Source organism: Haliotis rufescens, unplaced genomic scaffold (assembly GCF_023055435.1).
Source record: "Haliotis rufescens isolate VD_foot unplaced genomic scaffold, xgHalRufe1.0.p SCAF_9, whole genome shotgun sequence".
NCBI lineage: Eukaryota > Metazoa > Mollusca > Gastropoda > Lepetellida > Haliotidae > Haliotis > Haliotis rufescens.
The window spans coordinates 18,698,633-18,715,767 of NW_025964383.1; the positions used below are offsets into that span (position 1 = coordinate 18,698,633).

A 17,135-nucleotide genomic window follows, 5' to 3' on the forward strand; every position below is an offset into this window, starting at 1 on the left:
CAGATCAATGGAAGTTGAGTTTGAAGTGATACTTTTGCTGCACTTGCAGCATGCCAGCCTACAAAGATATTGATATAAAAGGAACGATGTACTGTTCATTCACACCCAAACAGTTTGGCAGTGACAAATAACATGCTAAGGTTAATGTTGTTGTTAAAGGTTGTTGTTAATTAATGTCTTTTGACCTCACAAGTATCTTCCTGTTTCCAAGTAAGGGTATATGATAATTAATGGTCATTGTCCATCACAGTCAACAACTGTTATGGCCTCTTGAATTGGAAGATTTGAAATGATCACGAAATAGTCTGTATTGATGAGGATGGATATACTGTGGTCGAGACTTTTAATTGGGGCTGATTTAATTTTGTATAAAGCTGATGGAGGATGAGTTTTATATTTACACAAAATTATGAGCCCCCTCCCTCCCCTAATCTTGGGACCTAATCTGCCCGCAGCACCCCCACAGATGAACTATCTGATCCTTCAATAAAAATATTCTACCAACCAGGCAGTAGTTACATTTGCATAATATAGGCAATTGATAATTTCAGTCAGGCATGTGATGCCCATGTATATGACAACAATCATAAAAGAAACCAGACTTCACATTGTGTCAGACAAGGAATACATCCCAACAGTCATACTTATGCTGATACTTCTTCATCAAAGTGGATGGAGGATTACCGTTATAAAAAAGTCTACCTTGTCAGCATTCCACAGATTCACCTGGTTGTTTATGATTGTAGTATAAAGGTTATTGATGCCAAAAATAACAGCAAATATCATTTGGTGTTTATTGAGATAACAATCTGTGACATGCTAGACTTCCTAAAGGTTATTGATGCCAAAAATAACAGCAAATATCATTTGGTGTTTATTGAGATAACAATCTGTGACATGCTTGACTTCCTTGACAAGTTATATGTGAAGTTTGCGGATACAAGGTAAAGTAAGCATCACTATGGGCACCAAATGTGCTCCTCTCAATGCCGATCTGTTTCTTTATGCTTATGAATCGGTAATTCTGCACGGATTGACTTTCTGAGACACGGGAATTCTGTTAAGTCGGTTAATGGGACTTATCTTTTCCTCTGATTTTCCCATTTGAACCAGATCCCGTGAAGGTTCCAGGTTACAATTGGTCCCCAGCAACCCTTGCTTGACTAAGGAGGTCGGATGATCAGACTCGCTCATTTGGTTGATGGATGTTTCCCAGTTGTGTCGATCGATGCTTATGATGTCAATCACTGGAACGTCAGGTCCAGACACGAGTATTTACAGACTACCTGTGTTGTCGTGGGTCCGGCACTCTGATACATTAGGACATTTAATTAATCAATACACGACCCATTGAAGGTCGTTATTAATTTTTCAATGCCTTTCTACTTTGCATTTGAATTGAATTGTCATTATTATAACAAAGAACTAGATATAATCCAGCTTTTCAGATTTGTCAGACCTCTAATGTTGACCTTCATATAAATAATTTATTGACAGTGATTGAAGGCAAATACATTTGCGCTTATGTTTCCATGAACTGAATACATAATTAGAGTTGTTACATGTCTGTTGTAGATTTTTTTGCCGATGTAATACTGAGGGAGAAAATATTGACCTCAAAGTGACAAATGTTTGTTTACAATTGTGCACTTGCATGAATATAGTCTCTTGTCTATGATCTATGAACTCTTGAGAGGAAGCGCAGATGGGTGTCGGGTAAGATTACCTGCACTGATCAGGACTGTCCTTAACAGTATGCAAATGTATCAAGCAAGGACGGGCGTATATCGGGCGGTCTTGTGTTGACAGTATTCACTTACATGTAGCAAGAACGGGACGGGTACCTCTGAAACTCCGTAGAACAATCGCCTCCCTCTCGGTGTTACTGCCAACATGATTGGTATATTGTTTGTGGTATTTGCTGGAATTTGTGTCACTTTAGGAGAATACGAACTATCAGGTGAGTGTTTAGCAATTGAATTTACCAGCGAATGCATCCCCATCTTAACCATGCAATTTATAGAGGAAACGTTTGGTTGAAATTATCACAATACCCACCTTGATTCATTTCTTATGGGGGGCGATCGGGTAGCCAAGTGGGTAAAGCGTTCGCATGTCACTGTTAAGTGTTGGCTTCCATTTGTCCATAGCTTATCACTTATCGGCAATTGTTGGCTTTTCTTGCTAAGTGTCAACCTTTGTCATCTTATTACTTTTGTTGTTCTTACAGGTACACATATATATATTCTCTGCTTTATATTATTTATTTACCTGACGAAGGAGTAAGTATATTCTCCGAAACGTTGTGTTCCTCACAATAAAGAAGTTGACATCCACAAACTCTCTTCCTTCTTTTACAATTACTAAACGATATCAGATAATCCAAAAACACCTGAAGTTAAAGTTAAACTTCTTGGTCAAATCCACGTGGTTTGAATTTGCCGATCCTAGTGGATATTCTGATTCATATGCATACAGAAACAGATCGGCAAGAAGAGGAGCACAATTTGTCCCCCTGAGAAATCTTGCCTAATACATGTTTGTAAATAATTATCATCAATGTGTATATTTCAGATTATGCCAGCCACCCCTGTATGCGCGAGTGTGGGGATGGAGCGCCCACCATGACCTGCGTGTACAACTTCACAGTAGAATACTACTACGTCTTGACCAAAGCCTGCTTCGACTGCCCGTACAACATCACCGACTGCTACAGACCCAACTGCGTTGCTGCTGACGGCGTGGGGAGGGGGATCATCACGACGAACAGGAAGCTACCAGGACCTGCCATACAAGTAGGATCTGATCGACGATTTAATTATGGGAGGGGGATGGGATGCGTTGGGGGTGGGGTGCGGTGTGTTGGGGAGAGGCTGATGGTGGAGTGTTTGGGGAATATTTCTTTCAAGACATCCATTGAACAGTCTGCTTTTTAGAAACCATTTGGGCTGAAAATATTAACGGGTCGTACCCAAAGAAATACTTTTGTCCTCGGAGGTACAACAATACTAACTGTAACAGTTGTTAATATGCCTTTGAAACGCCACGGTGGCATGCCATGGGATTCTGTGGTTACAGTAGACATCATAGCGGCGTCATAGCAGAAATGCCAGTGTCAATATACTGACAATAACATCAGAAGTTTTTCTCATACACTTCAGTCATATTCAGCATCCATCAGATACACCGTCAATAGTGTGCTTAAATCATAAAACTAAACACCTGCCTTGTCAGTGGCTTGTCACATAGATGTGTTAACATCCTGAACGTGTTCAGAACTTTAGAATGTGCCCAACAAGAGGTGCCCAATTTTACTGTGCATTCGTAGATTTCCGCAAAGCGTTCGATTATGAGACTCAGGCTCTTTGGTATATTCTTTATTCATCAGGGTTAACATACAATATGTTGTACTTATAACGCAGTATGTATTTTAAAATTATGTCGTGCGTTAAAATGGCGAATGAATCGCATTCGGATTATTTCAGTTCTGGTATCGGAGTAAGGCAGGGTGAGAATCCGTCTCCAATATTATTCTCTTTCTTTCTGCATGATATTGCTCAAGATTTATCCTCTTCACAGAACCTGGGTGTCCACATATTAAATATTCGGCCACTTTTGTTGTTGTTTGCTTATAACAAGGTTTTGTTCAGTACAAGTGTTGATGGACCACAGGAAGGTCTTGATATGCTCTTTGAGTATTGTAGTAAGTCGGGTTTGATAGTAAATGTTGAGAAAACTAAAAATGTTATTTGTAAGAAAGGAGAAAAAAATATCTAGATGGTTTTACGAGGCTATATATTAGAGGTAGTTACTAAATTAAAAATATCTTGGTCTTGTGTTTGCATCCTCTGGTAGTTTTTCTCGAATGTCGAAAAAACTAAAAACAACTGTATAATATTTTGGAAGCTTTTTTTAATTGCATAGAGTTTTTAATAGTTATAAGTATATTTCTGTTGATATCCAGTACCAGTTATTCCAATCATTAATTCAACTCAATTGTGCTATGGATGTGAGGTGCGGGGTTTTAGGGAGGCATGTAATTGAAAGGGCAACTTAGATTTATTTAAAAGATATTAGGTTGGGCCGTTTTGGTTATAAATATATTAAACCAATTTGGTTTCTGATATGTTTGGCTGGGTCAATTTCTTGTACCTGAAACTGGATTTCTTTACTGAATTTAAGCAGCGAATTAATTAACGGGGCTCGCATATTATTTAAAAGGGGGATGGGTGAGTCCCACATTATAGTGTTCATTTTGTGAAACCGATATAGAGGACAAATACCATGTCTTAATAAAGTGGCCAAAATATATAGAGTTACGACGGTTGTATTAGTAAAATACGGATATGTACATGTCATCATATCCCAATTGCGTGGATCGATACTCATGATGTCAATCACTGGATTGTATGGTCCAGACTCGATTATTTACAGACCTCCGTCATATAGCTGTAATACTGTTGAGTGCAGTGTTAATTAACAAACAAACAAACAAAACTGATATGTACACCCTCGTCTTTTCAAATTTATCCACTTAATACAATACTGTTGCAGAAATGTCATTTTTTGATTGGCAAAGTGTGTGCACCACACGATGATTGAAAGGTCGAATGTTTTATGATCAAGGTATGAAAAGTGTTGTAATTATGTATACACTTATGCAACCAGGGCTTGGGGTGTGGGGTCGGGATTGGTAGGGGAGCAAGTATCCAATCTTGTTTCATCTGAAATTAAATACTTAATCTCACATCGTCCTTCCGTTTGCCGCGGAAGTCGAATTTGACTATTACACGGCCGCAAATCTTACGAAACGGTTCAAGCCCCGCTAGCATCGCATGTTTTCCTACAAAATTTGAAATGATTTATTTAAATAGTTAAGATCTTGAGATCAACAGGGAGTTTGTTGGTAGAGCGATCGTTGCTCATAATATCCATCACTGGATTGTCTGGTCCAGACTTGATAATTTACAGGCCGCCGTCATATAGCTGAAGTATTGTTGAGTGCGGCGTTAAATAACAAACCCCCAAAAGGCTTGGTAGAGAAGGTTTTTGTGGGAGAATCGAAACAAGAGTACATTTTCATATTCAAGCTACGCTAAAATGTATCTTTATGTGACGGTTGGTACAATAAACGTACGCTTTCATGCACCAGTACAACACTGTACCTCACAGTCAGAATGGCATGGCCCCTCTATAAAGAATTATTGTGTGAACTTGTCCCGTTTCAGGTTCGTTACAAGCATCCGATGTAAGCGTGGTGTTTGCGAAACGGATTTTGTTTTGTGTTCAGTACGTAACATTAGCGCTTTTGTAAACATCATTATAATTGAATATGAATAATTCAACAGTTGACCATGAGAGAGCACCGGCATACCTTTGTTTTCCCAGCTGACATAGCCCTGAAGGGCGGTGGGGTAGCCTGGTGGTTAAAGTGGTCGCTCATCTCGCCGCAGTCCCGGGTTTGATTCACACACACACACACACACACACACACACACACACACACACACACACACACACACACACACATGCAGGAAACGACCGCCTTGTCTGGCCAGGTTCTCAAATCTCATCGCCTCGACATCCACTTCCAATTAAAATTAGTTCACGCCAACTTTTTCTCTTATCCCAAGGTTTGTCAGAACGACATGGTCGTTGTCAACGTGGACAACAAGCTGGCAGGTTCTGAGGGGACCACCATCCACTGGCACGGAGTCTTCCAGAAAGGTTATCAACATCATGATGGCGTCAGCATGGTAACCCAGTGCCCAATAACAGCTCACTCCAAGTTCCAGTACAGGTGCGTTGTTGCGTAGTGCACAATATATATGTTCTGGCCAAGAGACCTGCTGGATCCACCCCTGTCTTATAGTAGAGTGGCAGCTCACTCCAAGTTCCAGGACAGGTGCGTTGTTGCGTAGTGCACAACATATATGTTCTGATCAAGAGACTTGCTGGACCCACCCCTTTCTTATAGTAGAGTGGCTGCTCACTCTAAGTTCCAGGACAGGTGCGTTGTTGCGTAGTGCACAATGTATATGTTCTGGTCAAAAGACCTACTGGATCCACCCCTGTCTTATAGAAGAGTGTCAGCTCACTCCAAGTTCCAGGACAGGTGCGTTGTTGCGTAGTGCACAATATATATGTTCTGATCAAGAGACTTGCTGGACCCACCCCTGTCTTAAAGTAGAGTGGCAGCTCACTCCAAGTTCCAGGACAGGTGCGTTGTTGCGTAGTGCACAAAATATATGTTCTAGTCAAGAGACTTGGAGGATCTACCCCTGTCTTATTGTAGAGTGTCAGCTTACTCCAAGTTCCAGTACAGGTGCGTTGTTGCGTAGCACACACGATATGTTCTAGCCTCCTCACCCATCCTCTGTCCATCTTATAGTCAACGACTTATTGAATCGTACTGGAAATCATTTTGTACAATGAGCAGAGCAATACTTATCAGTTGCAACACATCTCGCAAGGGCAAAAGTGTTACGAAATGTCTTGTCATTTTGGGAGAGGGAGCACGAGCGCCAACTCGTCTAAGGTTCACGCAGCAATTCGCTGCACAGGGTAGCGACCATATCCAACTATATGACGGCGGTCTGGACCAGACAATCCAGTGATTGACATCATGATCATCGATCTACACAATTGGGATACGATGACATGCATCAAACAAGTCAGCGAGCCTGGCCACCCGATCCCATTAGTCGCCTCTCACGATAGGCATAGTCGTCTTTTACGGCAAGCATGGGTTGCTGAAGACCTCTTCTAATCTGAGATTGTGTTCATATTTCTCATTAGTCCACAGTCATCATCTATCCATTCTTCCTTTGTATATCATTGTCATACATTTGCACATTGCAGTGCTTTGAATATGCTTCATCTGATGGATTACAGTGCATTAAAAATTATTACTGTTAATATCATTAGTGTTGTTGCTGTTGTTTTGAACCAGATATTGCAACAATAAAGGCTATTCCATAACCGTAACTGTTCATCTTGTGTGCTCCTGCAGGTTCAAGGCCGGTAACCGAGGCACTCACTTCTGGCACGGTCATGCTGGCGTCCACCGCTCCGACGGTCTGTTCGGGGCGCTGATCATCCGGGAACCTCCGTCACGTGACCCATCCTCACACCTGTATGACCATGACCTTCCTGAACACACCATGATAGTACACGACTGGCTTGTTAAACTGACCATCAACAGGTTTGCCGGCCACCATCACGCAGGATACGAAAACAAACCCGCATCTATGCTTATCAACGGTAGCGTCATATCTTCAATCACTCATTACTGTTTGGTTTAGTGCCGCTTTCAACAGTTATTACAGTAATATCATGGCACGTCAGCTTGGTGTGGGAGGAAAAGGGTGCAGATAGAAGGCGTCTACCCGTGCTGAAACACGGGAGTGGTGCTGACAGACCACTGATTGTTGGATCATGGAAAGTCTAAGGGCCACAACATTTAAGAGGTGCTTAAGTACGGACCCGTGAAGATCCGGGGTAGAAAAGGTTTTCAGCAACCCATGCTTGCCGTAAAAAGCAATTATGCTTGTCGTACGAGGGTGGTCAGGCTCGCTGACTTGGTTGAAGTATGTCATCGATTCCGATTGCGTGTTTCGATGCTCATGATATCAATCACTGGATTGTCAGGTCCAGACTCGATTATTTACAGACCGCCGGAATATTGCTGAGTGCGGCGTAAAACAACAAACCAACCAACAGCTTAAGTACGTGTAGCCACCCATGCCCTCACTCGCTGGTAAAAGATTCGAACCAACGATAACGCAACTCGGCATAGACAATTGGGCCACCCGTGCCCCCCAAACCAAACAGTGGTATACTGAGTACATTTGATACCATTTATAGCGGGCGGAATAAATACCCATTGATATAATATATAGAATAATATAGAGATATGTGTTGCCTTTTATTTTTGTCACATAATTTGTGCGTTGTATGCTTTTCTGCACCAGGGTGTTTCTTTTTTGATAAATTGATATGAAATCATTCATAACTTAAACTGTACTAACACAGGTAGATATACCGTTACTTTTCTTAACACACGTGGTTCGGACAAACTGTTAAAAAATTGGTCATTTGGGCATCTTTGTAGAAGCACTCGTGTAGGAGTGAGCTCTCCACGTGTTTCCATTTTGTTTCCAGGTCGGGGAGCATTCCGTGAGTTCCCGACTTCAGACACCAACGAGACCATCTACACCCCATATTCTGTGTTCATTGTCAGGAAGGACCAGAAGTATCGCTTCCGCGTCATCAGCAACGGCATCCTGAACTGCCCAATCCAGGTCTCCGTGGACCACCACGACATCACCATGATTGCCACAGATGGTGTGCCACACCAGCCAATCGTTGTCAGCTCATTCAACATCTGGGCGGGAGAGAGGTACCAAAGTTGTGGTTTGCAAGCAGGAGTGTCAATACTATTAATACTGCTACCACCAGCACCATCACCATCAGCACCACCACCACCACCTATAATAATAATAATAATAATACTAATAATAATAATACAAAACCTTTGGAATAGGCCCGTTTACAGCCTCAGACGTATCCACACCTGATCTTGTCCTTTTTGATAAATCAAGTGAGATCATTTTTATTATTGAGTTTTCTGTCCCTTATGACACTAATGTGATTGACGAGATGCAGGAAAAACATGCCAAATATGCCAACCTCAATTTCGACATGTCACGCAAGTACCAAGTTGTCCGACTCCCAATTGTCCTCGGTGCTTTAGGTTTGGTACCTCCCAATCTGTTGTCTGACATTGGGAGAGTATCCGGGTTTGCTACCAGGAATACAGCCCTTCTGACAATCTTGGTAATGCTAAGGCTGCAGTGTTCGGGAGTGTTCACAGTGAGCTGAGCTGATCTGGTGATGAACCTTAGCATCCTGACTGTGCCAGGAACACCCAAACCCTCTTTGCTGCATTTTGTATTTTAATTTGTAAATAATAACTTCAGGAACAACTGTTGTATGCCATGAAGCTGTGACCAAAAACATATCCTGTCTCTAACATACAAAACCAGATTATTACAGGGTTAATCCTCAATTGTTAAAGTCAAACCTTGTATCCTGTGAATTATCTGTGTTGGTAGGTACGACTTCATACTGGACGCTGACAAGGCAGTTGACAACTACTGGATTCGAAGTCGAGGTATGGGAGACTGCACTGTTAAGTCAGCGAAACAGTTGGCAATCTTGAGGTATGAGAACGCCACAGAGACAGAGCCTAGTGGATCCAAAGACTATGAGAGTGGGCGGAGAGGAGGGAAGGTAAGCATGGTAGTGATATACATGACAGGAGGGAGAACCTTGTGGGCCTACTGACTATGGGAGTGAGAGGAGAGAAGGGAATAATTGTTACTTATAGACTTTGAAAAGGCGTTCGGTTCAGTAGACTGGGTTTTCATCCAAGAAGCTTTGACCTTTTTTTAATTTTGGACCAACATTCTATCACGATATAAAATCTAGTGTTGAAGTTAACGGTTTTGCTTCAGATTTTTTAGACTAACAAGAGGGTGTAGACAGGGTGACCCGTTATCTCCTTATATATTCTAAATATGAGCAGAAATTTTGGAAATAAGGCTTAGCACTAATCAATATATAAACGGAATTAAGATCGATGAGATAGAATATCTAATTTCACACTTCACAGACGACACATCTCTCATATTAGATGGAACTGAAAATTGTCTCCAAAACACCATGACAACTCTTCAAACATATGCGTCTTTTTCAGGCCTAAAAATTAACACAAGCAAAACGCAAGTGTTGTGGATTGGCTCACAACGCTTCTCTGATAAAACTATGTGCAAATGTTGGAATTTAGATTGGCCAAGAAAAAGTTTTACTCCTCTCGGTATTATTTTTACTCACAATTTGGCAGAAATAATAGAAAGAAATTACGGACAAACTTAAAAGTTTAAAAATCATCATGAACTCTTGGTTAGCACGTGACCTGACCCCATTAGGTAGAATTACAGTACTAAAAAGTCTTATTTTACCTAAACTAACCCACCTTTTCTCAACCCTACCTAATCCCAGTGAAAGGTTTATAAAAGAACTCGAAACACTGTGTTTTCGTTTTATATGGAAAAATAAACCAGACAAAATCAGTAGAAATGTTATGATGAAACCTTATGAAGAGGGAGGTTTAAGAGTGCCTGATATTAAAAATACAATCAATGCTCAAAAGATGTCTTGAATTAAACGCTTGTTCAATTCACATCCACACTCTAAACTTACCACTCTTTTCATTAGTAATATAACTCCAACATTGATTTTGAAGGGAAGGGACGCATGAAGGTGATATGCATGATGGGTGAGGTGAGGTGAAATGGGGTTTAACGTCGCGTCCAAGATTATTGCATGAATGTGTGTGTGTGTGGCTGCTTGTACTAGACCGGACTGATTCCGATTTATAGTTCTAGCTCACTGAGATACCATGCCGCAGTTTAACATAAACACCCCACTCAGACCCAGTATTTGACTCCGAGCCAACCAGTTCTTGTTTAGGCCCCTTAATGCTGAGCGCCAGACAGGGTAACAACAGGTACTATCTTTTAACGTCTTTTGGTATGACGCGGTCGGGGATCGAACCACGGACCTTCCGTCCGCATGTAAGCATGGCTACAACCTAACTCTAGTCATGTAAGGCGAGGCATCAAAGAGAATTCCTTTATGTCCAACCCCTATTCCGTGTTTGAATAGGTCTCAAGTGATCTATATGTTAGAGACAGAGTGGATTGGATTGAGAGGCTCGGTGACTGGACACTTCATTCTTTTGTCAGCTGAAGAGGCATCTAAATTAAATCGGGTAGCTCTGTTTCTTCTCATCACCTTCCGTTGCTTTGGATCAGTCACTGGTTTCCCTGGTCCAGATTCGACCGCTTACATGGTCTCGTGCTATAGCTGGAATACTGCTGACTGCACGATCCTTGTCAATGCATTAATGTAAAAAGGAGGTGCAGTGGGGTAGCCATGCAGTTAAAGCGTTGCTTGACACGCCGAAGGCCTGTGACCAATTTGTCAAACCCATTTTTAAATGTCACAAATATTAATGAAATTGCTGGAATATTGCTAAATGTGGTCTAAAACCATATTCACTCACTCTCTAATGTAATCGAGAACTTTAGCCTTCACCCTCTGCCATGTACAATACTGCTGAATAGCTATATGCTTTCAACTTGTAATTGTATTGACTAATCCATGTTTTAGCTGTTGAACCCCTGGAACACGAACGGCACCCCTGACCTGACCCCCGTGTCCTGGCTGAACACCACCCCGGCAGACCCCCTCCACATGAAACAGGTGCCCGATAAGAAGTTTTATGTCACCATGGACTTCAACCAGATAGACAACGGTGTGTTCCACCGGAAAGAGTTCTATCCCTTTGCTGCCGTCAACCTGGACAAGAGGCTGTATATGCCACAGTTAAATGATATCACCCATCGTCAACCACCGTCCCCTCCACTCTCTCAGTATGATGACATCCCGAAGGTTCGTTCATTATGACATTATCTTGTAAGACACTTTGGTGAAACGTCATGACAAGCTCATTTCGTCCTAGTGGTATTTTGAGGGACTTTGTGTTTGCCCTAGGTTTATTTCGACAACATAATGTCCGGGTTCGATTCCCTACATGGGTATAATTTGTCCTTTCTCTGTCCTGCGTCGAGAAATTGAAAGAATGTTACTGGAAGCGGTGCATAACTATTCTCAGATGATGTTTTAAGGTCTGCGCGTTTTCCCTTGTAAAAAGCGCCATAGCAATTACCTCTTAAGCTGCTTCTTCCAGGCTTTTTTGGAGGCCTCAGAAATTAGTCGTAAATACTGTTTAACGTCGTCAACGACTACACGGCCCATGAGACGGCTTACCAGAGCTTTGTCTTTAAGGATGACTCCGCTCATGGCACCACCTACACACCCGTGAAGATCCGGGGTAGAATAGGTCTTCAGCAACCCATGCTTGCCGTAAAAGGCAACTATGCTTGTCGTAAGAGGCAACTAACTGGATCGAGTGGTAAGGCTGGCTGACTTGGTTGATGCATGTCATCGTATCCCAATTGCATGGATCGATGTTAATGATGTCAATCACTGGATTGCCTGGTCATACACAAGGTCATGCAGACAAAGGAACGTTTTAGTCCAGATACCTTCTCCCGTAGAACAGGTCTGTTCTTACCATCTCAGAGACTCTATGCTGCAAATGAACAGGATCATTATTAAAACACATGGTCACGCAGACAATGGAACGTTTTAGTCCAGATACCTTCTCCTGTAGGACATGTTCTGCGGCCCCCACAACACCAGGAACTGCAGCCAGGAGTTCTGTGAGTGTATCCACATCATCAAGGTAGACCTGGACGACACCGTGGAGATGGTGATCATTGATGAGGGCGTCACCTACAACTCTAACCACCCGATGCATCTACATGGCCATCACTTCCGGGTCGTCGCTATCGAGAAAGTGAGTCCTGGTGTTGCCGATTATGCAATTGCCAGATATGTTGTTAATATTGCAAACCCTCTTTGGTCATACACATGCACAGGCAAAGTGAAGTTATCAGTTCTTGAGGCTTTGATGTCGCATTAGCTGGACCTCTGGTGATCGTCCAGTACGGCTGAATAGCAACATCCAGTGTTGCTAAGTGGTTGGTTGGTTGGTTTGTTGTTAAACGACACACTCGGCAATATTCCAGCTATATTCGGCGATCTGTAAATAATCGAGTCTGGACCGGACAATCCAGAGATTAATATCATGAGCATCGATCCACGCAATTGGGATCGTTGACATGCATCAACCAAGTCAGCGAGTCTGATCTTCACGGGTTTAGTGTTGCTAAGTGCTAGTATTTATATCAATTTTATCACTTTGTGTGGACTCTTTCGAACTTTATAGATAATCGAATCCGATTCGTTGCTCTTGTATATCCCGCATTTCCGTTTTGGGGGGTCGGTCTGGTAACCTTGTGGTTAAAGCATCGCTCGTCACGCGAATACCCGGGTTCGATTCCCCACATGGTTCAAAGCGTGACACCAGTTTCAAGTGTCCTGACCCCAAGCCACGATATGGCTGGAATATCGATATCAGCTTCAGCGAAGCTTTATACGTGTGTACAGTTAAAAGCCGTATCCTTTGATGCAGGTGAACGTATCAACCTCTTTAGAGGAGATCAAACAGATGGATGCAGATGGTCTGATTCAAAGGAACCTGGAAACACCGATAGCTAAAGACACTGTTACGGTTCCGGATGGAGGGTATACAATCATCAGATTTCATGCTGATAACCCAGGTAGGTGGTCCACGACGGTATGATTTCATGCTGATAAACCAGGTAGGTGGTCCACGACCGTATGATTTCATGCTGATAATCCTGGTAGGTTGTCCACGAGCGTATGATTTCATGCTGATAACCCAGGTAGGTGGTCCACGACCGTATTATTTCATGCTGATAACCCAGGTAGGTGGTCCACGACCGTATGATTTCATGCTGATAATCCTGGTAGGTTGTCCACGAGCGTATGATTTCATGCTGATAACCCAGGTAGGTGGTCCACGACCGTATGATTTCATGCTGATAATCCTGGTAGGTGGTCCACGACCGTATGATTTCATGCTGATAATCCTGGTAGGTTGTCCACGAGCGTATGATTTCATGCTGATAATCCTGGTAGGGTGTCCACGAGCGTATGATTTCATTCTGATAACCCAGGTAGGTTGTCGACGAGCGTATGATTTCATGCTAATAATCCTGGTAGGTGGTGGTTGATATGTTGCGCAGGTGGTCCAAGATTATCAGATTTCCTGGATAGATAGATGCAATATAAACCCTCTATATCGCTTGGGGTGGGGCTGTCAATTTTGGCGTCCACAGGCGTTCCTGCACCTGAGACTCTTGAGGACGATTCCAAGATTCCACCTCATTACGTTTCTTGGTTTGTCAACATTCACCTTGTGGTAAGCGTCTAAGGCATGCATAACCTTGGGTTTCCCTTCTCCATCAAGCTGATACACTTTAATAAAGAAAATACTGTTAACGTGGAATTAAACCAAGTCTAGTACCAAGTCTGTTGCAGGAGCCGAATAATACCAAAATTTGAGGGTAACAATGTGTGATCTCACTGACTTTGGAGTCAGATAACCCGGGTAATTTCTGCACAATCATCCCATTGCAATTGGTAAATCATCAATATTTTCCATGCTGACAATGCTGGTAGATGATGTACAGTGCTAATGTGGAGGGCTTGGATAAGTTTGGATATATTATTCTTTATTTCTGTTATTCAGGTTTCTGGCTGCTGCACTGCCACATCGAATTCCACGTGTCAGTCGGGATGGCTCTCATCGTGCAGGTGGGGGAGCTGAACCAGATGCCCCGACCCCCCAAACACTTCCCCCGGTGTGGGAACTGGGAGTACACGGGGGAGGCGGAGGAGGAGAAGCCCAGGTGCCCCGTGAGCGGAGCTGGACTTAATGAAGGATCGTTGTGGCTCCTTGCAGTGTGGTCTATGGTCGTAGTCGGATGTAACCGTTATTCTACCTTGACGTCACTCGAACTCGAGTCGTAAGAGGCGATAGGATGGAGTGGTCGGGCTCGTTGACTTTGTATCCCAATTGCGTTGATCGATACTCAGGATGTTAATCACTGCACCGTCTGGTCCAGTCACGATCGTTTACAGACCGACGTCACATATCTGGAATATTGCTGAGTGTGGCGTTAAACAACAAACAAACACTGAACTTGTGATTGGTTTTGGCTGGTTGGTTTGTTCTTAAACGCCGCACTCGGCAATATTCCAGCTTTATGACAGCGGTCTGTAAATTATCGAGTCTGGACCAGACAATCCAGTGATTGACATCATGAGGAACAATCCCGACCCGTTAGTCGCCCATTACGACAAACATAGTCGCCTTTTTCAGCACGCATGGGTTGCTGAAGACCTATTCTACTTGTGATTGGTACTTATATACATACGTCCATGTAAACTTGATGTTAGAATTAAGTGTCTATGCACTTGATTTTCTGATGTGCAATTACTCCTCAAAAATATTATTTATCTGTATTAAAAATGTTTCAGTGTATCCATTGTGTTTATAATGTCGTGGGTTTTTCTTCCACGCGCTACTTTCACATTGCGGGTTTAGGATTGACATGTACCGAGTACAGTACGGCACAAGTATTTTTACCTGTGGTTAAACAAGTTCGATGTACTTTGTTATTATTACACAAAACACAAACACATGAGTGTATAAACAGGAGTTTATTAGTCAGGCACAGAGTCCATTGATGTTTAAAAATAATTGTAGATATGCAGGGATATATGAATGGAGGTGAGGTGAGGTGAAATTGGGTTTAACGTCGCGTCCAAGATTATTGCACTTATATAGCGACGTGCATGCACGTGTATGTGTGTGTGTGGCTGCTTGTACTAGTCCGGACTGATGCCGATTTATAGTGCTAGCTCACTGAGATACCATGCCGCAGTTTAACATGAATACCCCACTCAGACACAGTATACTGACTCCGAGCCGACCAGTCCTTGTTTTAGCCCCTTAATGCCGAGCGCCAGACAGGGTAACAACAAGTACAATCTTTTAACGTCTTTTTGTATGACGCGGCCCGGGATCGAACCCTGGACCTTCCGCTCTCCGGGCGGACGTTCTACCACAAGACCACGGAGGCGGTCTATATGAATGGAGAACATATATATCGAACATGAAAAAGATTGATAAATAATGATTAAAACAGTCGAACACCAATGTGTTGAAGTTGCCTACGTAAATACTTCGAGTTATCCGAGGTTCGACACAAGCGGCATACACCGATTGGTATGAGAATGAATAACACGAAACATATGTGACATCAAACGACGAGGAAATAAAATTGTTTGAATAAATGTAGACAAACAGAGAGGCGAGATCGACTAAAAGAGTATAATTGTGCTGGAAGTACGTTTGGGACTGACAACAGACTTCGAGACAACCCTATCTTCTAATTCATCAGTTTCGACACATCAGAGGTTAAATAATGGCGAGTAAAGACGGAACACACAGGGACAATGCTCTGCCTTCGAGACAACCGTAATTACGACACTTCAAAGTTCGACACAACGGTGTTTGACTGTATATAGCGCGATCATAATCTGCATACGACAATTTGCAAGCGATTGTTTAATATTCGCATTTTATTCATTGCCCTAGTAGGCATATACACACGATACAGTATATGTTAACTATTCAGACGTAAATCTACTGCTATTCACTTGTCGTGATGTTGTATTTGGTTAAAACCAAAGAGAATTTATACATGCTTAATGACTCTGTAACGCTGGCTCAAGTACTAGAAATTAAAGGGAGCAGTTCAAATTTGCACTATGCATACAATTTCAGACTGACAAAAAACACTACATGATATAATGACAAGAAGGCTGTATTTTTTACAGTCAACTTTCGATCAATGTTGAGCAATGTGTCTACATTTCACAACTTTTGAGGTACAATCCAGCTTGCTCTTTCAACGAAAATGTCAAAGAGGTTTACAAGACGTTGTTTGATCAAGGTTACAACATTCAAGACCTAAGTAAAACTTTTCAAAAGTTTAACAGTACTTGCGATTTGTATGCATCATTGTACTGCAAGTATATTGTTCAACATTGAATATTGCAAATGTACGGTGGCCCATAAGGGACATGGGGTCTGTTTTTCAATATTTTGATATTTCACTTACTTTTATCGTAACCTTTTGCAAATTAACACAATTTGTCATAAATCATTAAATCATTTATACATGATTAATCACATATTTGTATGACAAATCGTGTTAATTTGCAAATGGTTACGATAACAGTAAGTGAAATATCAAAATATTGAAAAACAGACTCCATGTCCCCTATGGGCCACCGTACAGATGTCCTAGATCACATGTAGTTGTCCTGGCCCCGGGATCAGGAAAGTGATCTTAGCTCAAATTTTGCTTAGCACGAATTTTGTCTTAAGTTAAGATTCGGCCATAGACTGGGTCATGAAACGGTCTTAGCAACATCTTAGCTAAGTGTAAGTCTAAGACCGTCGTCGTAGGGACGCCCGCACGTTATCCGTACTACGGTAATCA

General features: G+C 42.2%; 1 protein-coding gene and 1 long non-coding RNA gene across 2 annotated transcripts; both read left to right on the plus strand.

Annotated features, from left to right (window-relative positions):
- The first annotated feature begins 1,748 nt into the window (after positions 1-1,748).
- On the plus strand, positions 1,749-14,797 carry LOC124145961 (laccase-1-like). The gene is made up of 10 exons (XM_046515953.2): positions 1,749-1,960; positions 2,575-2,795; positions 5,634-5,800; positions 7,013-7,263; positions 8,164-8,401; positions 9,117-9,294; positions 11,239-11,520; positions 12,305-12,490; positions 13,169-13,316; positions 14,312-14,797. The coding sequence occupies exons 1-10, from the start codon at positions 1,894-1,896 to the stop codon at positions 14,590-14,592; spliced, it is 2,019 nt and encodes a 672-aa protein (XP_046371909.2). The 5' UTR covers positions 1,749-1,893; the 3' UTR covers positions 14,593-14,797.
- A 55-nt stretch (positions 14,798-14,852) lies between these two features.
- Positions 14,853-16,419, plus strand: LOC125377560. The gene is made up of 2 exons (XR_007219737.1): positions 14,853-15,355; positions 15,725-16,419. It is a non-coding gene; the product is annotated as an uncharacterized LOC125377560 (long non-coding RNA).
- Positions 16,420-17,135: the final 716 nt, after the last annotated feature.